This window comes from Xenopus tropicalis, chromosome 9 (assembly GCF_000004195.4).
Source record: "Xenopus tropicalis strain Nigerian chromosome 9, UCB_Xtro_10.0, whole genome shotgun sequence".
Classification (NCBI taxonomy): domain Eukaryota; kingdom Metazoa; phylum Chordata; class Amphibia; order Anura; family Pipidae; genus Xenopus; species Xenopus tropicalis.
Window position 1 is genome coordinate 89215648 of NC_030685.2, and position 23511 is coordinate 89239158.

A 23511-nucleotide genomic window follows, 5' to 3' on the forward strand; every position below is an offset into this window, starting at 1 on the left:
GGGGTTAGTAACAAGCGGCCGGGGGTGAAGGGATATAACTAGCGGCCGGGGGTTAGTAACAAGCGGCCGGGGGTGAAGGGATGTAACTAGCGGCCGGGGGTTAATAACAAGCGGCCGGGGGTGAAGGAATGTTTGCAGCTGCGGAGTCACATTTATAGGTTTCCTTTGTTCCTATTCAGGGCCCGGGGCCCCTCACGGCGCTATTAATATACCCCCCCCCCCGGCTATTTATTGCCCGACTGCCCAATATACTGGATTTCTCTATATTCACATACAAAGAACTGAAAAGCCGACGTTTCGGCAAATCACATACAAAAGTCCCATTAAAGAAAGAGAAGAAACACTTTTTTTTAATCTAATTTTTGGGGCTCGGTCGCATCTTTTTGAGGGGGGGGGGTCGGAACCTTCCGCCAGCGACTGAGTCGGACCCTGCGACAGTAAATCCCCCCTTTCATTCTCCGCTAAATTTAGGGGCTTTCATGATCTTAGAGCTGAATCATGTGAGTGGGCGTCGGAGGTCAGAGGTTAATGAGCCCAATGACGTCACACAGAGCCCCCCCGACCCCCCCCCCCCAACAGAACTTTAAAGGAAAGAACCGAATTAGTCATCTTTCCCTTTGAAATAAACACATTTATGGCCCTCATTTAGTTTCATGCTTTGGGGGGCTAACCCAGCGATTACAGCAGCAGTTAAGTGAATAAACAATGGGGTTCATGCAATAATACCACGTACTAGGGGACATAGGGTCCTGTCCACAGAGCCAAAGTGACTAGGTCCCTGTCCCACAGAGCAAGTGACTAGGGTCCCGCCCACAGAGCCAAGAATAGTTCCCTGGCCCACAAGCTAAGACTAGGGGCTCCTGTCCCACAGGCTAAGTACTTAGGGGTCCCTGTCCCACAGAGGCCAATGACTAGGGTCCCTGTCCCACCAGAGCTAAGTAACTAGGGTCCTGTCCCACAGAGCCAAGTGACTAGGGGTCCCTGTCCCACAGAGCCAAGTGACTAGGCGTCCCTTTCCCACAGAGCCAAATACTAGGGGTCCCTGTCAAGCTAATGACTAGAGCAGCAATACTAGGGTCCAGTGACTAGGGGTCCCTGTCCCACCCAAGAGGCCACAGAGCCAGTGACTAGGGTCCCTTAGTGGGTCCCACAAGCAAGTGACTAGGAGGGTCCTGTCACAGAGCCAAGTGACTAGGGGTCCCTGTCCCACAGAGCCAAGTGACTAGGGGTCCCTGTCCCACAGAGCCAAGTGACTAGGGGTCCCTGTCCCACAGAGCTGGGATCTAACAAACACTTTGCCCACTGGGGGCGCTGTTTCACTTATCCTGGGAACCCAGACGCCCGAGCTCCTACCCCCTCGCTGCCCTTTCCCTGCTGCCCCCGGGGGGAGTCTCAATAATCCCTTATCAGCTGAGAAATCGGCTTCTCACCCCCAACTGCGGATATTACTGTCGCTGAGGGGCTTTAGAAGGAAAACACATTTCCAATATACCCTAATCTGGGGCTTATTACCCACTTTCCTCTTATTATATTCCTTTGGGCTATTATTTGCCCCCCTCCCCACCCCCCAAATACCCCGGGACTTGCATTGACCTCTCTATTTCTGTTGAATGGAGCTGAAAAAATCTTTTTCACGTGTGCTGGGAACGTTCTATGGTTATATTGTCGCTAAGGTTGAAAAAAGACCTTTAACCGTTAACTTTTAGTATGATGTAGGGCGTGATATTCTGAGACAGTTTGCAATTGGTCTTCATTTTTTATTATTTGTAGTTTTTTAGTTATTTCATTTTTTGTCCAGCGGCTCTGCGGTTTGGAGTTTCAGCAGCTATTATGTTGCTAGGGTATAATGTACCTTAGCAACCAGGGAGTGGTTTGAATGAGAGTCAGGTATAAGAATAAGAGAGGTTGAGTAGTCGGAGCGGCGGCTCCTTGGCTCGCTGGCGGGAGTGGGGGCCACACGAGGATTTGTTTGCCCGCTGCTTGTGGGACAATGTCGCTAATGATGTGAGCAAACACTTCTCCCAACTGCCCCTCAGCCCCTCAGCCCCTTCAGCCCCTTCAGCCCCTCAGCCCCTCAGCCCCTCAGCCCCTCAGCCCTCAGCCCCTCAGCCCCTCAGCCTTCAGCCCCTCAGACCCTCAGCCCTCAGCCCCTCAGCCCCAGGCCCCTCAGCCCCTCAGCCTGCAGCCCTCAGCCCCTCAGCCCCTCAGCCTCTCAGCCCTCAGCCCCGTCCAGCCCCTCAGCCCTCAGCCCTCAGCCCCTCAGCCCCTCAGCCCTTCAGCCCCTCAGCCCTCAGCCCTCAGCTCAGCCCTCAGCCCCTTCAGCCCCTCAGCCCCTCCCTCAGCCCCTCAGCCCTCTCAGCCCCTCAGCCCCTCAGCCCTCCCCTCAGCCCCTCAGCCCCTACAGCACCCTCAGCCCCTTCAGAACCCCTCAGCCCCTCAGCCCCTCGCCCCTCAGCCCCTCAGCCCCTCAGCCCCTTCAGCCCCCCCTCAGCTCCGCTCACCCCTCAAGCCCCTCAGCCCTTCAGCCCGCTCAGCCCTCAGCCCACTCAGCCCCTCAGCCCCCTCAGCCCCTCAGCCCCTCAGCCCCTCAGCCCTCAGCCCTTCAGCCCCTCAGCCCTCAGCCCCTCAGCCCCTCAGCCCCTCAGCCCCTCAGCCCCTCAGCCCTTCAGCCCTCAGCCCCCAGCCCCTCAGCCCCTCAGCCCCTCAGCCCCTCAGCCCCTCAGCCCCTCAGCCCTCAGCTCCCCTCAGCCCCTTCAGCCCTCAGCCCTCAGCCTCAGCCCTTCAGCCCTCAGAGCCCTTCAGCCCCTCAGCCTCAGCCCCTAGCCCTCAGCCCTCAGCCCTCACCCCTCAGCCCCTCAGCCCTTCAGCCCCTCAGCTAGCCCTTCAGCCCCTCAGCCCCTCAGCCCTTCAGCCCCTCAGCCCCTCAGCCCCTCAGCCCCTTCAGCCCCTCAGCCCTCAGCCCTCAGCCCCTCAGCCCCTCAGCCCTCAGCCCTTCAGCCCCCTCAGCCCCTCAGCCCTCAGCCTCAGCCCTCAGCCCCTCAGCCCCTCAGCCCTTTCAGCCCCTCAGCCCTCAGCCCCTCAGCCCCTCAGCCCCTCAGCCCCTCAGCCCCTCAGCCCTCAGCCCCTCAGCCCCTCAGCCCCTCAGGCCTCAGCCCTCTCAGCCCCTCAGCCCCTCAGCCCCTCAGCCCCTCAGCCCCTCAGCCCCTCAGCCCTCAGGCCTCAAGCCCTTCAGCCCCTCAGCCCCTCAGCCCTCAGCCCCTCAGCCCCTCAGCCCTCACCCCTCAGCCCCTCAGCCCCTCAGCCCTCAGCCCCTCAGCCCCTCAGCCCCTCAGCCCCCACCCCTCAGCCCTCAGCCCTCAGCCCCTCAGCCCCTCAGCCCTCAGCCCCTCAGCCCTCAGCCCCTCAGCCCTCAGCCCCTCAGCCCTTTCAGCCCCCTCAGCCCTTCAGCCCCTCAGCCCCTCAGCCCCTCAGCCCCTCAGCCCTTCAGCCCCTCAGCCCCTCAGCCCCTCAGCCCCTCAGCCTCTCAGCCCCTCAGCCCCTCAGCCCCTCAGCCCCTCAGCCCCTCAGCCCCTCAGCCCCTCAGCCCCTCAGCCCCTCAGCCCCTCAGCCCTTCAGCCCCTCAGCCCCTCAGCCCCTCAGCCCCTCAGCCCTTCAGCCCCTCAGCCCTCAGCCCCTCAGCCCTCAGCCCCTCAGCCCTTCAGCCCCTCAGCCCTCAGCCCCTCAGCCCCTCAGCCCTTCAGCCCCTCAGCCCTTCAGCCCCTCAGCCCCTCAGCCCCTCAGCCCCTCAGCCCCTCAGCCCCTCAGCCCCTCAGCCCCTCAGCCCCTCAGCCCCTCAGCCCGGGCCCACGTGGGGATCAGTGGGATATTTACACAAGGCCTTGTCCTGCACATAAAGGGCCTCTGGGGAGGGAAGAGCCAGCGTTTTACTGGAGCCCCGGGGATTGGGTCTGGGCTGAACCAGAACATACAGCGCCACGGCTATGGCAGCGCCACAACATACAGCGCCACGGCTATGGCAGCGCCACAACATACAGCGCCACGGCTATGGCAGTGCCAGAACATACAGCCCCACGGCTATGGCAGTGCCAGAACATACAGCGCCACGGCTATGGCAGTGCCAGAACATACAGCCCCACGGCTATGGCAGCGCCACAACATACAGCGCCACGGCTATGGCAGTGCCAGAACATACAGCCCCACGGCTATGGCAGCGCCACAACATACAGCCCCACGGCTATGGCAGCGCCACAACATACAGCCCCACGGCTATGGCAGCGCCACAACATACAGCCCCACGGCTATGGCAGTGCCAGAACATACAGCCCCACGGCTATGGCAGCGCCACAACATACAGCCCCACGGCTATGGCAGCGCCAGAACATACAGCCCCACGGCTATGGCAGTGCCAGAACATACAGCGCCACGGCTATGGCAGTGCCAGAACATACAGCCCCACGGCTATGGCAGTGCCAGAACATACAGCCCCACGGCTATGGCAGTGCCCGGGGTACTGTGGCCTCTGTCCCCCACCCCCATTGAGGAAGTGACCGTGGGGCTCATTACTTAATTGCCCCAGTGCAGTTGCCTATAGCAACAGCCGTCAGTTGGCTTAAATCTACTAAAGGAAAGCAACGTTTTGATTGGCTGCTGTGGGTGACTCAGTTTAGTGTTGGGTTAGTTAATAAGTGTCAGAATCCTGATCAGAACCCCGTCTTTTTCAAGGTATTTGGGGTTCCCATGGGCGTGTCCCAGACACGAGACAGCAGAGAGAGAGTGCGGAGAGGTTTGTGCTTGTTACAGGGAGACAGTTGTGTGTTGGGGGGGGGAGTCTGGGATCCCTTCCATACGCTGGAGAAGTTCCTGATTCCTTCCCTCAGATTTAATGAAACCGCTCTGACCTGGAGTGACCTCTTCCCCCCTTTGGGGATCTTTTCCAGCGAGGGGATTAATGGCGCAGCCCTAGAGCGCAGAGCGAGCAGCCAGGGACGGGAAGTGGCGACGGGCAGGGACTTGTCAGATACAGACATACAGCTTATTGTGTGCCCAGAGCATTCCTTCCCTGTATATTTGTATTTATACATATGGGTAGGGGGTGCCATAGTGTTTCCCTTAGACAGTACAGTATGGGGGTACAGCTTAATGTGTGCCCAGAACATTCCCTCTCTGTATATTTGTATTTATACATATGGGTAGGGGGTGCCATAGTGTTTCCCTTAGACAGTACAGTATGGGGGTACAGCTTATTGTGTGCCCAGAGCATTCCTTCTCTGTATATTTGTATTTATACATATGGGTAGGGGGTGCCATAGTGTTTCCCTTAGACAGTACAGTATGGGGGTACAGCTTATTGTGTGCCCAGAGCATTCCTTCCCTGTATATTTGTATTTATACATATGGGTAGGGGGTGCCATAGTGTTTCCCTTAGACAGTACAGTACGGGGGTACAGCTTATTGTGTGCCCAGAACATTCCTTCTCTGTATATTTGTATTTATACATATGGGTAGGGGGTGCCATAGTGTTTCCCTTAGACAGTACAGTATGGGGGTACAGCTTATTGTGTGCCCAGAACATTCCCTCTCTGTATATTTGTATTTATACATATGGGTAGGGGGTGCCATAGTGTTTCCCTTAGACAGTACAGTATGGGGTACAGCTTATTGTGTGCCCAGAACATTCCTCTCTGTATATTTGTATTTATACATATGGGTAGGGGGTGCCATAGTGTTTCCCTTAGACAGTACAGTATGGGGGTACAGCTTATTGTGTGCCCAGAACATTCCTTCTCTGTATATTTGTATTTATACATATGGGTAGGGGGTGCCATAGTGTTTCCCTTAGACAGTACAGTATGGGGGTACAGCTTATTGTGTGCCCAGAACATTCCTTCTCTGTATATTTGTATTTATACATATGGGTAGGGGGTGCCATAGTGTTTCCCTTAGACAGTACAGTATGGGGGTACAGCTTATTGTGTGCCCAGAACATTCCTTCTCTGTATATTTGTATTTATACATATGGGTAGGAGGTGCCATAGTGTTTCCCTTAGACAGTACAGTATGGGGTACAGCTTATTGTGTGCCCAGAACATTCCCTCTCTGTATATTTGTATTTATACATATGGGTAGGGGGTGCCATAGTGTTTCCCTTAGACAGTACAGTATGGGGGTACAGCTTATTGTGTGCCCAGAACATTCCCTCTCTGTATATTTGTATTTATACATATGGGTAGGAGGTGCCATAGTGTTTCCCACAGACAGTACAGTATGGGGGTACAGCTTATTGTGTGCCCAGAACATTCCTTCTCTGTATATTTGTATTTATACATATGGGTAGGAGGTGCCATAGTGTTTCCCACAGACAGTACAGTATGGGGGTACAGCTGATGGGCCAGTAGCCATTGGGCCAGTGATGTAGCGCAGACAGGGGAATAGATTAATGGATTAATTAATATAATGAGCTGTAGAATTTTCCGGGTGATTCTTTATGTTTCCGTATCTGGGATCTCGTATTGATAAATCTGCTCAGGATGGAAATTGCTCCGCTCTTTGTTCTCTATTTGTAAAACAATTAAGTTGCCGTCATTAGTCAAACAGATAAACATAATTAGCAGATAAGGACGGATTCCAAGTTCTGCAGATAAATATGGGGGGGGGGATCAGTCTGTATAGGAAGGCCCCCCCTAAATACCTAATAATGTTTCCTCGCCCCCCCCTTAGTTTATAATTAGTCTCTCCGCTTTGGCTTCGTTAGCGCGTCGTTAGCAGCAGAGCTTTACACCAACCATCTCTATAAAATGGGGGTTCACTAGTGTCGGGGGCATTACCCGGCCGCTAATTGTATGTATTTAATTGATAGTTCTGAGAATGTGAATATTAATATATTAATAATAAACATATTTAACGAGAGGGGAATGAGGTCACGTCGGCGGGGAGAGTCGCCCCGAGACCAGCAGATTGGGGTTTCCCATAACTTTATCTCCGGGACCCCTATAATTATTATTATTATTAACATTTATTTATAATTATACGCCAATTATCACCTTCAGAGCCGTCGGCTCCAATAACAACGAGCAAAGGGTCTCGGCCAGGGGGAAAATTCTGCACAGCTAATCCCTTTGTGGGCCACAGAGCTAGCACTCACGTCAGTACATTCCCAGTTATATATCCCCCCCTCCCCTTACATTGCTGCCAGTAGAATCTCCTAGTACAGCACTGCTGGGAGTAAGGCCTGTTATACATGAACTAGGAGAGTGAGATGAGCCGGGTCTTTTAACCTGTTGACTGCCAGCAGCTATTTGATCTGTCCCCCCCCTTATGTTGCCACGTGAATATCAGCAATAACACTGTGCTCCTTTACAGTCAATTCTACAGTCCATGGCACGCAGTGGGTTAAAATAAAGGCATATTTCACTTGTATCAGTATAAATATTCTGTAATTGCCTTTATTTATGGGCCAATCAGTAAATTCCTCTGCGTTCAGCTGCTGTTTAACTTCCCCTTGCCAGTGGGATCCATTGAGGGAGCCCAGGGGGCTATTTATACCAAAGAGTAAGTGGCCGGGGGGCTGCCTGTCCAGTTGGTGCCCCCCCATCCCGAGGGAGACTGTGCCATTTGGAGGCCAGGGGTCTCGGCTTATTTAGTTGTTTGCACCTCTGAGGAAGAGGAGGCAGAAGACGCTGGTTCTGACCCAGATTGTGACGGAGCGTTGGGAGTAGGCGAGCGAGAGGGAGCCAGGAGTATCGGATCTCAGAGGATGGGGGAGATTAGCGGGAGCCCCTGGTAATGGGAGAGCCAAAGGGGGGGCTGTTTGGAAACGGTTATCTCCCCCTTTGTGCTTTTATCACTGCCCCCCCCCCTGCTCCCAAGGGGCCCCCCTGCCCTTACCCTAAAACTGCCCCCAGATCCTCGGGTTTCTTTCCCAGCCCTTCCTTATTCCCCATTCGTTATCCCCGGAACGGAGCAGCTTTTCATTGGCTCTGGGGGGGGGATAAGGAATTTCAATTGCAAGCTCTTCCGCTACAGGAACCGATGTAGGAATAAAGGGAAAGTAATCCCCCCTGCAGTCACTTTCACTCATTTCATATATTTCTTTTTTGTCTTTCAGATTTTCCGCTCCGGAATATGAGCCAGTGACATGGAGAATTCCGGCCCAGTCAGCACCGCGCACAAGAAGGAGGCCAAGAATTCCCTTCTGGATGGAAATGGATTCCCAGATCCGGGGAAGAAGTTGGGGGGCCTGAGCACTTCGCATGGGGGTACGTTGGATTTGTTTGTTGGTTTGGGGGGGACACAGGGGCAGGTACCCTGCTGGCGGTGATGTAACTATTGGGGGGCCCATAGGTGCTTTATACAGTATCTATCGGGGCAGAAGAGGCATTTGCCTAGGTGGCAGCAGTGGGGGGGCACTGGGCATGTACCTACCCCTAGTCCGGGCTCTTGTTCCCCCCCATTGGGTTGAGTTGCCCAGGGGGTCCCGGCTCTCGAGGGCCCAGTTCCTGAAGCTGTTGGTATTTAACCCCATTTGTGCTGCTCGTTAATTAGCGGCACAGCCAGACCCTTGGGCAGTAAAAGCAGCGGGGGGGGGGCCCTGAGTCTGGCTGGAATTTAATGCCCCCGTGACAGCTGCGGAGGTGCGACCGAGCCGGGGCTGTTAGTTCCACTTGTTATTATTGCCCCCTGATTTATAGAGACACCTCTGCGCCCCCTGAAATGACTTCCCCGGGGATCGGGGGGGGGGTCTCTCCGGCAGGGGAAAGGTCACGGCACAGTTTTACGTAAGGAAAATTTGGATTTGTTTCATTCTCTCTGCATTCGGCACGAGGTGTGTCCAACCCGCCCTGTTTATAGACTATAGAGCGGGAGCTGCCATATTGCTTCCAACCTCCCAGCCTGGGATTCTGGGTAATTCCCTGTGTTACCCCAGTTCTGTGGGCTGATGGGGCCCGACCTGTAGATGAAAGTCTCATCCGAGGGGCCCCTATTAAAGGGCCGGCGTTGAACTCAGAAAGACCCTTTGTTTTACTCCAGAGCTGAGACCCTATTGGGGGATTCGTTGGGGTCAGAAAATGGATATAAATGGCCCCTGTGTCGCCTGGCAAATGCCCCCGGGAACGTTGTGCTTTATGGCGCAGGGCGACTGCCGCCCCATTGTTTGGCCAATTGGGACACAAAAGGGCTCTTTCTTGTCCACCAATCACCCCTCGTGGGTTGTTCTATTGATGATATTTGGGGGTCGTTTGCTTAATTAGTTTCAAAGGCATCTGGGGCATAATTAACCCTTTAGGCTGTAGCTGGTGCGCGCATGGAAGGCCTGTGATTGGCTGATAGTGATACGGGTGCTTTGATGGTTGGTGCTGAGGAGAGGACATTATTCCTGCACTGGGATGTGGCAGTGGGGGCTGCTGATGGAATTATTAATGATAGGATCCTGGTACCCCCCCCCAAGCAATTACTGGGTGCATGCGAGTGGGCGACTATAGACTGAATGGGTGATTTACACAGCGAGTAACTATTTACGTGCGTTTGGATAAAAGGAGGGAGGGGGATGAGCCCTCTCTTTTACAGCCCCCCCCGGCTCTCTATCTGCCCCCACTATCTGTGCCTCTGATAGAACCATTTATCAAAGGGACGGTCATTTATTTCATGTGAACTGTGCCGCTGTCAGGGGCCGATCTGCCCCAAATACCCTGCGTTGTGCACCCAAGGGCCCATGGTCATGTGACTGTGGGAAATATGGGAGAAATCTATACAGGGACCCCACTATCCCTGAGCAAGGACGTAGCCATACAATAGGAAGCCATGGGCAGCGAAACATAGAGACTACAGAAAGGGATTGTGGCTTCACTGTAAGTTGTTCGGCACCTCCGGCACCAGTTTCACCGTAAATGTCGCTTTCGGGTTAAATGGCAGAAAGTCGAGGGAGTTACTCCCAAGAGCTGAGCCTTTAATCTGCCCCCCGGATAAAGTGGCTTTTCCCTGCTTATGTCTCTTTAGCAGTTTGTCCGTGGCAAGTCTCAGTTTCTCTGTGGCTTTTCATTGGGCCTAATCCCACTAATCCACTTCCCTCAGCACTGGGGGTTCCGACTCAGTATTGTCGTCTCATCGCCCTGTTAGTGTTCCCGGCGCTGGGGGGGGAATTAGTGCCAAGAACTCAAACTCGATCCTTGTTTTTTCATTTAACGTTTTTCATTTTTAACAAATATTTATATAAGTAAATTGTATTATAAAAATCATAGCGCAAAGAATATTAGTCCTACACAGGGAAACAGCAACGACTCCTGTAATATGTAGCAAATTCCCTTTATTGCCATATAGCAGCATTGCTATTCTAATGATACCCTGGGGGGGGCAGGGGCCGGGGGGTAACAGACTGGGGGGGGCAGGGGCCGGGGGGTAACAGACTGGGGGAGACAGGGGCTGGTGGGTAAGACAGTGGGGGGGACAGGGGCGGTGGGTAAGACAGTGGGGGCAGGGCCGGGAAGACAGGGGGCCGGTGGGTAAGACAGTGGGGGGGACAGGGGCCGTGGTAAGACAGTGGGGGGACAGGGGCCGGTGGGTAACAGACTGGGGGGGACAGGGGCCGGTGGGTAACAGACTGGGGGAGACAGGGGCCGGTGGGTAACAGACTGGGGGGGAACAGGGCCGGTGGGTAACAGACTGGGGAGACAGGGGCCGGTGGGTAACAGACTGGGGGGACAGGGGCCGGTGGGTAACACAGTGGGGGGGACAGGGGCGCGGTGGGTAACACAGTGGGGGGGACAGGGGCCGTGGGTAACACAGTGGGGGGGACAGGGGCCGTGGTAACACAGTGGGGGGGACAGGGGCCGGTGGGTAACACAGTGGGGGGGGGTACACAGGGGGGCCGGTGGGTAACACAGTGGGGAGGAAGGGGCGGTGGGTAACACAGTGGGGGGGACAGGGGCCGGTGGGTAACACAGTGGGGGGGACAGGGGGGGGGTAACACAGTGGGGGGGACAGGGGCCGGTGGGTAAGACAGTGGGGGGGACAGGGGCCGGTGGGTAAGACAGTGGGGGGGACAGGGGCCGGTGGGTAAGACAGTGGGGGGGACAGGGGCCGGGGGGAATTCTCCAAGGGAAAGTGAGAATATTCCTTATGGGGGAGCAGATGGGAGAAACACTTTATATCCCATAAAAACCAGCACATATTTCTGGGAAGGGCTGTGATTGGGGCAAATCCTTCCCATAATAGAAACTCGTGGGGTATTTGGTTTCCCTGGGAGGATCCCATTGCCGGACCCCGGGGCCGGTGCCAGTATAGGAAGCGCGCTGGCAGTTGGGGGGATGGCAGTTAGGCGGGGATGGCAGTTGGGGGGATGGCAGTTAGGCGGAGATGGCAGTTAGGCGGGGATGGCAGTTAGGCGGGGATGGCAGTTAGGCGGGGATGGCAGTTAGGCGGGGATGGCAGTTAGGCGGGGATGGCAGCCAGATGAGGGATGGGGATTACGTCGCTTTCCGTCCCACAGAAACTGATTTAAGTGGTTGCAGATCTGGGTTTTTTACAGAAGCAGCAGATGGGACACTCGGGGGCTAATTTGGGTTCTTGCAGAAATAACCACTTGTGGGCGACACGTGTCCCAAACACAATGGGCCCAGTTAACCCTCTGGTGTACAGGCTGGGATTAAAGGGGAAGTTGACTCTGCTTTCAACTGTCACATTATCCCAGGGAGAGATCAAGTTTACAGCAAAGATATTTACCTTCCATTATTGTTTTCTCTTCAGCGAGGAATGTTTTGATTTTGTCTCGTTGCTAGGGTCAGCGACCCCCGCCTACCAGAAAGATGATTTTCCTCTGTTGCTGTTAATTACATGTACCTAAAATTCAGATATAATTGTTTAGTTTTGCTGCCAATAGGGCTGTTCTGCCCCCAATAAGGGGTAATTATATCTTAGTTGGGATCAAGTACAGGAACTGTTTTATTATTACAGAGAAAAGGGAATCATTTAACCATTAAATAAACCCAATAGGGCTGTTCTGCCCCAATAAGGGGTAATTATATCTTAGTTGGGATCAAGTACAGGTACTGTTTTATTATTACAGAGAAAAGGGAATCATTTAACCATTAAATAAACCCAATAGGGCTGTTCTGCCCCCAATAAGGGGTAATTATATCTTAGTTGGGATCAAGTACAGGTACTGTTTTATTATTACAGAGAAAATGGAATCATTTAACCATGAAATAAACCCAATAGGGCTGTTCTGCCCCAATAAGGGGTAATTATATCTTAGTTGGGATCAAGTACAGGTACTGTTTTATTATTACAGAGAAAAGGGAATCATTTAACCATTAAATAAACCCAATAGGGCTGTTCTGCCCCAATAAGGGGTAATTATATCTTAGTTGGGATCAAGTACAGGTACTGTTTTTATTATTACAGAGAAAAGGGAATCATTTAACCATTTAATAAACCCAATAGGACTGTTCTGCCCCAATAAGGGGTAATTATATCTTAGTTGGGATCAAGTACAGGTACTGTTTTATTATTACAGAGAAAAGGGGAATCATTTAACCATTAAATAAACCCAATAGGGCTGTTCTGCCCCAATAAGGGGTAATTATATCTTAGTTGGGATCAAGTACAGGTACTGTTTTATTATTACAGAGAAAAGGGAATCATTTAACCATTTAATAAACCCAATAGGACTGTTCTGCCCCCAATAAGGGGTAATTATATCTTAGTTGGGATCAAGTACAGGTACTGTTTTATTATTACAGAGAAAAGGGAATCATTTAACCATTAAATAAACCAATAGGGCTGTTCTGCCCCAATAAGGGGTAATTATATCTTAGTTGGGATCAAGTACAGGTACTGTTTTATTTATTACAGAGAAAAGGGAATCATTTAACCATTAAATAAACCCAATAGGGCTGTTCTGCCCCAATAAGGGGTAATTATATCCTTAGTTGGGATCAAGTACAGGTACTGTTTTATTATTACAGAGAAAAGGGAATCATTTAACCATTAAATAAACCCAATAGGGCTGTTCTGCCCCAATAAGGGGTAATTATATCTTAGTTGGGATCAAGTACAGGTACTGTTTTATTATTACAGAGAAAAGGGAATCATTTAACCATTAAATAAACCCAATAGGGCTGTTCTGCCCCAATAAGGGGTAATTATATCTTAGTTGGGATCAAGTACAGGTACTGTTTTATTATTACAGAGAAAAGGGAATCATTTAACCATTAAATAAACCCAATAGGGCTGTTCTGCCCCAATAAGGGGTAATTATATCTTAGTTGGGATCAAGTACAGGTACTGTTTTATTATTACAGAGAAAAGGGAATCATTTAACCATTAAATAAACCCAATAGGACTGTTCTGCCCCAATAAGGGGTAATTATATCTTAGTTGGGATCAAGTACAGGTACTGTTTTATTATTACAGAGAAAAGGGAATCATTTAACCATTAAATAAACCCAATAGGACTGTTCTGCCCCAATAAGGGGTAATTATATCTTAGTTGGGATCAAGTACAGGTACTGTTTTATTATTACAGAGAAAAGGGAATCATTTAACCATTAAATAAACCCAATAGGGCTGTTCTGCCCCAATAAGGGGTAATTATATCTTAGTTGGGATCAAGTACAGGTACTGTTTTATTATTACAGAGAAAAGGGAATCATTTAACCATTAAATAAACCCAATAGGGCTGTTCTGCCCCCAATAAGGGGTAATTATATCTTAGTTGGGATCAAGTAGCACCAGCCCCCTCCCCCACCCCAGCTTCACCTCAACACCACATGACATTGCCCCTCTCTGATTGGTCACATTTATTATAGATAAAATATATATATTTGGGAGAAGGCAAGTTTGCACAAACAGGAGGTGTAACTAAGCCCCATATTTATATCTGGCAGACACTGTCCCTTAGTGAGTTGCCCCTATAATCCCATTCCTAGACCCCCGGCCTGGGGCAAATACTTAGTGCCTGACGCACGGGGTCTGATTGCCGGAATCCCAGTCTCTGCTTGTCGGGGGGAATCTCTGTCCCGGGAATTAATCAGTACAATTGTTTGGGCGGTCGAATTTATGTTGCAAACACACGGAATCAATTTACAGATTTGGTGGGATCAGTGTCTAACTTTCCCTTTAATAGCCCAGTTGGCTAGCAATGGCGCTGAATAGGGAGACATAATTATGGGGGGGGGGGGGGAACATGTGAAAGTTATAATGTGATCAATGCTCCGGCTTTGTTCTGCTTATTCTCATGGAATATGGATAGAACTTTCCCAAATTCACTGTCAGCAGATCAATCAGAGAATTAACTAAACGGAACAAAGGAACTTTCTTGGAATCTGTAATTCTACTACTGAGCCAAGGGGGGGCCTCTCCATGGGAGCTGCCATAGTGTTTCCCTTAGACAGTACAGTATGGGGGTACAGCTTATTGTGTGCCCAGAACATTCCTTCTCTGTATATTTGTATTTATACATATGGGTAGGGGGTGCCATAGTGTTTCCCTTAGACAGTACAGTATGGGGGTACAGCTTATTGTGTGCCCAGAACATTCCTTCTCTGTATATTTGTATTTATACATATGGGTAGGGGTGCCATAGTGTTTCCCTTAGACAGTACAGTATGGGGGTACAGCTTATTGTGTGCCCAGAACATTCCTTCTCTGTATATTTGTATTTATACATATGGGTAGGAGGTGCCATAGTGTTTCCCTTAGACAGTACAGTATGGGGGTACAGCTTATTGTGTGCCAGAACATTCCTTCTCTGTATATTTGTATTTATACATATGGGTAGGGGGTGCCATAGTGTTTCCCTTAGACAGTACAGTATGGGGGTACAGCTTATTGTGTGCCCAGAACATTCCTTCTCTGTATTTGTATTTATACATATGGGTAGGGGGTGCCATAGTGTTTCCCTTAGACAGTACAGTATGGGGGTACAGCTTATTGTGTGCCCAGAACATTCCCTCTCTGTATATTTGTATTTATACATATGGGTAGGGGGTGCCATAGTGTTTCCCTTAGACAGTACAGTATGGGGGTACAGCTTATTGTGTGCCCAGAATCTCTGTATATTTGTATTTATACATATGGGTAGGAGGTGCCATTGTGTTTCGCTTAGACAGTACAGTATGGGGGTACAGCTTATTGTGTGCCCAGAACATTCCCTCTCTGTATATTTGTATTTATACATATGGGTAGGAGGTGCCATAGTGTTTCCCTTAGACAGTACAGTATGGGGGTACAGCTTATTGTGTGCCCAGAACATTCCCTCTCTGTATATTTGTATTTATACATATGGGTAGGAGGTGCCATAGTGTTTCCCTTAGACAGTACAGTATGGGGGTACAGCTTATTGTGTGCCCAGAACATTCCCTCTCTGTATATTTGTATTTATACACATGGGTAGGGGGTGCTGCGGTACCGCGGGAGTCACGTGTGCGTCCCAGTAATGCTGCAGGTATGTGGGCGGGCAGAGGGGCTGGGGGAGGGGCCAGGGGAGGGGCTGGCAGGGGGGGCGCTTGGCTCATACAGGAGATAACATGTCACGGAGGGAAATGACATCCCAGCCTTGTTTTTTGGATCCTTTTCACATTTCCTAAAGGAGAGATTAGTTGGGTTCTGGCTGCGCCTGTGAAACCGCCGTCGGGCCACACACGAGGGACCACGTAAGCCGGCTGCGTCCTCTAATCCCGCCGCTCAGCCGGCCCATTTACGGTTTATATCAGAGACTGGACTCCATATATATAAACTCTAATCCTGGCACCAGTAGAACTACCACTCCCTGCATCTCGGGACAGACAACAGATGGGAGTTGTTTTCATGCACTGAATTGAACTAATGTAGATTGTCAGCTCTTGGGAAAAGCAGCTTCTCTTCTTTAGCAAATGCTATAGCCGCATACTGTACTGGAAACCAATATGGCAGCTCCCACCCCTATGTATAAATACAGATACATTGATGATATAATTTGCCCTGTGGCCCCAGAATGAGCCCCAAGGGCCACAGATGGGACAGGGCCGGACGCCCCTTCCCCTATAAATGATTTAATTGGTTCCTGAAGAGTCGACGTCTGTTTGGAGATTTCTTTGCACATTGATCCAATTAGCGGCTCGTTACTGGGTCGGCCCATTAGGGGAGCTGAGGAATAAACGACCCTTGTACTTTCCTAATTCCTTGCAGATCCGATACAGACACTGGATATTTGCCTACAGAGCCCAGCGAGCATTCTGGGAGCTGCCCTGTCCAGCAAAGCCATTGGTTGCTTTAACATCCAATCACAGGCAAGCTGAGTGGCTGCCCTGCTCTGTGCACACAAATACTCTAGATGCTCATTGGGTAATATTAGGATAGATAGAATCCCCTGCAGGGGGTATATTCCATATAAGGGACAGTGTAGCAGAAGACTCTTGATCCAAAAGCTTGCAATCTAATTGGGTGCTACTGAGCAAAGAAAGGGCAGTGATCCATTTTTATTCAAATGCTCATGAATTTGGATGCAGTGAGTGAGTACTCACACTCACACTAAAGTGGCTTTAGATTCAATGTTGTAGATTGTAAGCTCTTTGGGGCAGATTGTAAGCTCTTTGGGACAGGGCTCTCTTTATCTCTTGTATCGGTTACTGATTGCTTTATATGTTACTCCTTGTAGATTGTAAGCTCTTTGGGGCAGGGCTCCCTTCCCCTCTTGTATCGGTTATTGATTGCTTTATATGTTTCTCCTTGTAGATTGTAAGCTCTTTGGGGCAGGGCTCCCTTCCCCTCCTGTATCGGTTACTGATTGCTTTATATGTTACTCCTTGTAGATTGTAAGCTCTTTTGGGCAGGGCTCCCTTCCCCTCTTGTATCGGTTATTGATTGCTTTATATGTTTCTCCTTGTAGATTGTAAGCTCTTTGGGGCAGGGCTCTCTTCCCCTCCTGTATCGGTTACTGATTGCTTTATATGTTACTCCTTGTAGAGTGTAAGCTCTTTGGGGCAGGGCTCCCTTCCCCTCCTGTATCGGTTACTGATTGCTTTATATGTTACTCCTTGTAGAGTGTAAGCTCTTTTGGGCAGGGCTCCCTTCCCCTCTTGTATCGGTTACTGATTGCTTTATATGTTACTTCTTGTAGAGTGTAAGCTCTTTGGGGCAGGGCTCCCTTCCCCTCTTGTATCGGTTATTGATTGCTTTATATGTTACTCCTTGTAGATTGTAAGCTCTTTGGGGCAGGGCTCCCTTCCCCTCCTGTATCGGTTACTGATTGCTTTATATGTTACTCCTTGTAGATTGTAAGCTCTTTGGGGCAGGGCTCCCTTCCCCTCCTGTATCGGTTACTGATTGCTTTATATGTTACTCCTTGTAGAGTGTAAGCTCTTTTGGGCAGGGCTCTCTTCCCCTCCTGTATCGGTTACTGATTGCTTTATATGTTACTCCTTGTAGAGTGTAAGCTCTTTGGGGCAGGGCTCTCTTCCCCTCCTGTATCGGTTACTGATTGCTTTATATGTTACTCCTTGTAGAGTGTAAGCTCTTTGGGGCAGGGCTCCCTTCCCCTCCTGTATCGGTTACTGATTGCTGTATATGTTACTCTGTATGCCCAATGTATGAAACCCACTTATTGTACAGCGCTGCGGGATATGTTGGCGCTTTATAAATAAATGTTAATAATAATAATAATTAATAACCAGAAAACCTGACCAATTGCAATGTGCGTGGGAATGCCGCCGCGTGCATCACAGCCCCCGGGAGTTGCGCCGGGAGTCCGACCTTTCCGCATCTATTTCTGGCCACACCTGGATGGGATTCTGCGCCGACTAAAATAGCAGCGGGCGCGGGGGGCACTGCTGGCTCAGGGGAACCTATTTCGGGCGCCCGAATGACTCGTTTCTCCTGCTTTGTGGCTAAATGCCCCCCCATAGCCCCAGACCCCCAAATACAGGTGGGCTGCGGCCCTTCCTCTGCTGCTGAAATGAATATCTTGTATGAAAGGTTTACTTTGCCTTTATTTTAGTCCCATTGTTGGCACCAGGTTTGCTGTGGCAGTGGCCCTACTGCTGGGGATGCTGGGAAATGTAGTTCAGTAGCTGCTGATTGGATGGCCATGATTGAGATACATGATTGCAGATGTTTTTGCCCCCCACTGTTGCACTTTGTGGGGCCCCCGAGAGTAAGGGCCCCGAGTCAGTCGCTCTTTACCGTCTAACAGCGCCGGGAACACAGAACTCTGTTTAGTCTGGGCCCATAGTCACTGGGTCCCCCCCCCTGCGTCCCGACCTCTAACCCCCGGGTGCTGACAGATCCCCCAGCTGGAACGTGTCACAGATCCACACAAAGGGACCAAGGGCTGTGAGGGAGACCAATAAGGGCGGAAGAGTGTGTGTGTGAAGGGAAATTAGATTGCAAGCTCTGCTGGGGAGATTTAAAAGAAATTCCCATGGATTTGCCCTGTGTGCATGCAGGGTGTGCTTTCTGCTCTGTAGTGTGTCAGGGGGTGGAGCTTTTGCTGCTCGGCTTTGATTGGTGGCTGTTTCCTCCTTACAAAAGCCCCACCCTACACTCTGAGAAATGGAAAGTGCCCCCCCTGGGGCAGGGACTGGGGTAACTGATGTTTTTTTTTGCCCTTTATAAATACATGGAAATACTGCCACCCTTGTGCAGCCATGGGATTCTGGGAGTTGTAGTTTAGTTACAGAGCTGTGTAACCCCCCCCCCCCCCCTCTATGCCCAGGGATTCAGTCTGCCATGGGATTCTGGGAGTTGTAGTTCAGGTACAGAGCTGTGTATCCCCCCCCCCCCCCCCGTGCCCAGGGATTCAGTCTGCCATGGGATTCTGGGAGTTGTAGTTCAGTTACAGAGCTGTGTATCCCCCCCCCCCCCCCCGTGCCCAGGGATTCAGTCTGCTATGGGATTCTGGGAGTTGTAGTTCAGGTACAGAGCTGTGTATCCCCCCCCCCCCCCCCGTGCCCAGGGATTCAGTCTGCCATGGGATTCTGGGAGTTGTAGTTCAGGTACAGAGCTGTGTATCCCCCCCCCCCCCCGTGCCCAGGGATTCAGTCTGCCATGGGATTCTGGGAGTTGTAGTTCAGTTACAGAGCTGTGTATCCCCCCCCCCCGTGCCCAGGGATTCAGTCTGCCATGGGATTCTGGGAGTTGTAGTTCAGTTACAGAGCTGTGTAAACCCCCCTCCCCCCCCTTGCCCCAGATCTGTTGTTTAACCCTCAGTTAATTGGCCAGTTCCCTGAGCCCTTATCTGCCCTCGTTATCTGCCCCTTTAACTCATCAGCTTCTCATTAGCTTTTGCCTCCAGGGAACCCCCCCCCCAAGTGCCCCTCCCTGGGGAGAGGGGGGGGGGAGTCTGATTACAGGAAGCAGTGACCCCAGTTAATGTGGTGGTGCCCATTGGTTATAATGGGGGGATTGTGTGGGGCAGTGTGGGAACTCCCAGCCTATAATCAATGGGGAATTGGGCAACAGACAGACAAATGGCTCGGAGTTAATAACCGAGGGGGGGGGTCATTTCCTCGTCTGGAGGGCTTTAACCCTTTCATGACCCCACTAGGCCAGACAGTTATAGGCGGAAATCACAAGCTCCCAGCTGTCATGAACTACAACTCCCAGCACCCCTCCACAATCTCCCCCCCCCCCAGGGTCAGTAACTGCCCCCAGAGCAGCTCCTTTCCACCTTTATTCCTGGACTGACGCAACTCCCAGCACCCCTCCACAATCTCCCCCCCCCCATACCTGTGTAGCCTTGTTCCCTATTCCTATTTAGCTTCTAATTGACCCCCCCCCCCCCCCCCCCGAGGGTCAGTAACTGCCCCCAGAGCAACTCTTTTCCACCTCCCTGGACTGACGCAACTCCCAGCAACCTGTTTTCTAGGGCAGAATATGTGCTTGTTACCCCCAGCCCCTTGCCCCCCAGTATGTTGGTGTTATTGTAGCTGCTTGTGTCTGTCTGTCTCCCAGTTTGCGCTCTCTTGATGGATTGCCGGGGTCACGCAGAGACAGCCCCCCCTGAGCTGCTTGGCATCTTGGCATTTGCCCCCTGACCCATCGGTGCCACGAGCTGAGACCCCCCCTTGGCTGCTGTTTATGCCACGTGGATCTTGCCCTATGGGATAACCTTGAATAAGCTATTCTATTATACAGCATGGGAGCCTACATTTCCCATCATCCCCTGCAGAATGGAATTGAACCATTCCTGCCCTGATTCATGTGTTTCCAATCCTGGGGGGGGGGGGATCTTATTGGTTATTGTGATTATTCCCCCCAGTAAATGGGTCACTGTTTGCTCAGTCTGTGCAGCTGGAGAATTCCCCCCCCCCCCCCGGGTTTACTTGCCCTTGGAAGCTGCGCAGTCTGCGCTTTGGGGGATTTTCACGGCCATTCAGCAATTTTATTATTTTTGCAGTTTGTTCAGTTTTATGGTGCGACTGTAACATTGGGCCCCCGGCCCGGAGCTCCGGTTACTGATCCGATACGGCGTCCCAGGGCCGCGTGTAACAGTCCCACGCGTTGATATAGGGGTATATAGGGTGGGTTTATTATTATTGTGTAACCCTCTATGCGCCATGTTCCCATTAGGGATAAAGTGGGAAAAAAAATTATTTAAAACCAAAGGAACTGATTGATACAAAGTTACATTATTATTATTATATTATTACTTATTATTAACTTTTAATATGATATAGACGTTGATATTCGGAGACAATTTGCAATTGGTCTTCGTTTTTTTTATTTTCGATGGGTTTGTTTTCCGCTATTTAGCTTTTTGTTCAGCAGCTCTCCATAGCAGCTTCTGGTTGCTAGGGTCTTTAGTTACCCTAGCAACCAGGCAGTGGCTTAAATCAGATGGGAATATGAATAGGGGAGGGCCTGAATATAAAGATAAGGAATAAAAAGTAACAATAACAATAAAACTGGAGCCTCACAGAGCAATAGGGTTTGGCTGCCGGGGTCAGTGACCCCCATTTGAAAGCTGCAAAGAGTCAGAAAAGGAAGGGAAATAATTCAAAAACGATAAAAAATAAATAATAAAGACCAATTGCAAAGTTGCTAGAAATAGGCCATTCTATAACATACTAGAAGGTAACTTTGATGTTTAAGGGTTTGGTGGAATGAACGACTTACCTGCCATTGTGACCCCTGGGACGTCTCCAATTCCAAAAGAAACCTGAGACCCCCCACCCCCCCAGCTATCTGCACCCCCCCCCCCACCAGCTATCTGCACCCCCCCCCCAGCTATCGGCCTCCCTTTGTACTATTTCAGGAGAAGCAGCGGACGTGGTGGGAGTCTCGTGTTTATACAGAGGGGGATGTCAGCATTAAACACTGGTGATCGGAAGCAGACGCGACCCAAAGAGCTAACGCTCCGGTACCAGAGACCCATTACCCAGACTGCTTTATATCAGCAATGAAGGTTACTAAGGATTCTGGGAGCCCCAGTGGGTTCCGCCATCAGGGGAGTCTCTTAGTATTAATGCCTCTGCTGGGAGTCTGTTCCCAGGATCTACTACCACTTCTTTCAACTATAGATTATTTATAAAGCGCCAACGTATTCTGCATCGCTGTACAATAAGTGGGTTTTATACACTGGACATACAGCGAAGAGAGTCCTGCCCAAAAGAGCTTACACTCTATGTAACAGACTTAACCCCTACAGAACCAGCTGCCTGGAAAAAAGAGTTAATTCCTGAGGCAGGTTGGGGGTACAGTTTGCCTATATAATGTAGGAGGAATATGGGGGTACAGTTTGCCTATGTAATGTAGGAGGAATATGGGGGGGCAGTTTGCCTATGTAATGTAAGAGGAATATGGGGGGGCAGTTTGCCTATGCAATGTAAGAGGAATATGGGGGGGCAGTTTGCCTATGTAATGTAAGAGGAATATGGGGGGGGCAGTTTGCCTATGTAATGTAGGAGGAATATGGGGGGGCAGTTTGCCTATGTAATGTAAGAGGAATATGGGGGGGCAGTTTGCCTATGTAATGTAGGAGGAATATGGGGGGGCAGTTTGCCTATGTAATGTAGGAGGAATATGGGGGGGCAGTTTGCCTATGCAATGTAGGAGGAATATGGGGGGGCAGTTTGCCTATGCAATGTAGGAGGAATATGGGGGGGCAGTTTGCCTATGTAATGTAAGAGGAATATGGGGGGGCAGTTTGCCTATGTAATGTAGGAGGAATATGGGGGGGCAGTTTGCCTATGTAATGTAGGAGGAATATGGGGGGGCAGTTTGCCTATGTAATGTAGGAGGAATATGGGGGGGCAGTTTGCCTATGTAATGTAGGAGGAATATGGGGGGGCAGTTTGCCTATGTAATGTAGGAGGAATATGGGGGGGCAGTTTGCCTATGTAATGTAGGGGGAATATGGGGGGGCAGTTTGCCTATGCAATGTAGGAGGAATATGGGGGGGCAGTTTGCCTATGTAATGTAGGAGGAATATGGGGGGGCAGTTTGCCTATGTAATGTAGGAGGAATATGGGGGGCAGTTTGCCTATGCAATGTAGGAGGAATATGGGGGGCAGTTTGCCTATGCAATGTAGGAGGAATATGGGGGGGCAGTTTGCCTATGTAATGTAGGAGGAATATGGGGGGCAGTTTGCCTATGTAATGTAGGGGGAATATGAGGGGGCAGTTTGCCTATATAATGTAGGAGGAATATGGGGGGGCAGTTTGCCTATGTAATGTAGGAGGAATATGGGGGGGCAGTTTGCCTATGTAATGTAGGGGGAATATGGGGGGGCAGTTTGCCTATGCAATGTAGGAGGAATATGGGGGGGCAGTTTGCCTATGTAATGTAGGAGGAATATGGGGGGCAGTTTGCCTATGTAATGTAGGGGGAATATGGGGGGGCAGTTTGCCTATGCAATGTAGGAGGAATATGGGGGGGCAGTTTGCCTATGTAATGTAGGGGGAATATGAGGGGGCAGTTACTATGCAATGTAGGAGGCATATGGGGGGGCAGTTTGCCTATGTAATGTAGGGGGAATATGGGGGGGCAGTTACTATGCAATGTAGGAGGAATATGGGGGGGCAGTTACTATGCAATGTAGGAGGCATATGGGGGGGCAGTTTGCCTATGCAATGTAGGAGGAATATGGGGGGGCAGTTTGCCTATGTAATGTAGGAGGAATATGGGGGGGGCAGTTATTATGCAATGTAGGAGGAATATGGGGGGGCAGTTATTATGCAATGTAGGAGGAATATGGGGGGGCAGTTACTATGCAATGTAGGAGGAATATGGGGGGGCAGTTATTATGCAATGTAGGAGGAATATGGGGGGGCAGTTACTATGCAATGTAGGAGGCATATGGGGGGGGGGTTGATGCAGAACATTATTCCCAGTTTGAGCAGAAGGCGCTGCTGGGGGGGGGATTATGCGCAGTATCGGGTCGTACCTGGAAACTGAATAAATTTGGTTTTATGGCGCCGCTTCATCGCAGGCAGGAACCCCATAAATCCAGGGTTTTTTACCCAAGAATTAGACAGAGAATTACCAGGGGGGGGCGCACCTGGGCACCCATTAAACCCAGGGAATGTGAGTTTGTTCCG

At 50.8% G+C, this 23511-nt stretch overlaps 1 protein-coding gene across 1 annotated transcript in view; it reads left to right on the top strand.

The window, feature by feature from the left end:
* gli2 (GLI family zinc finger 2) overlaps positions 1-23511 on the top strand; it is an 81815-nt gene that overhangs the window by 12852 nt on the left and 45452 nt on the right. The window contains exon 2 of the mRNA XM_002943283.5: positions 8105-8255. Within this exon, the coding sequence (XP_002943329.3) occupies positions 8135-8255 (121 nt within the window). The 5' untranslated portion in view covers positions 8105-8134. The remainder of the gene's footprint in view (positions 1-8104; positions 8256-23511) is intronic.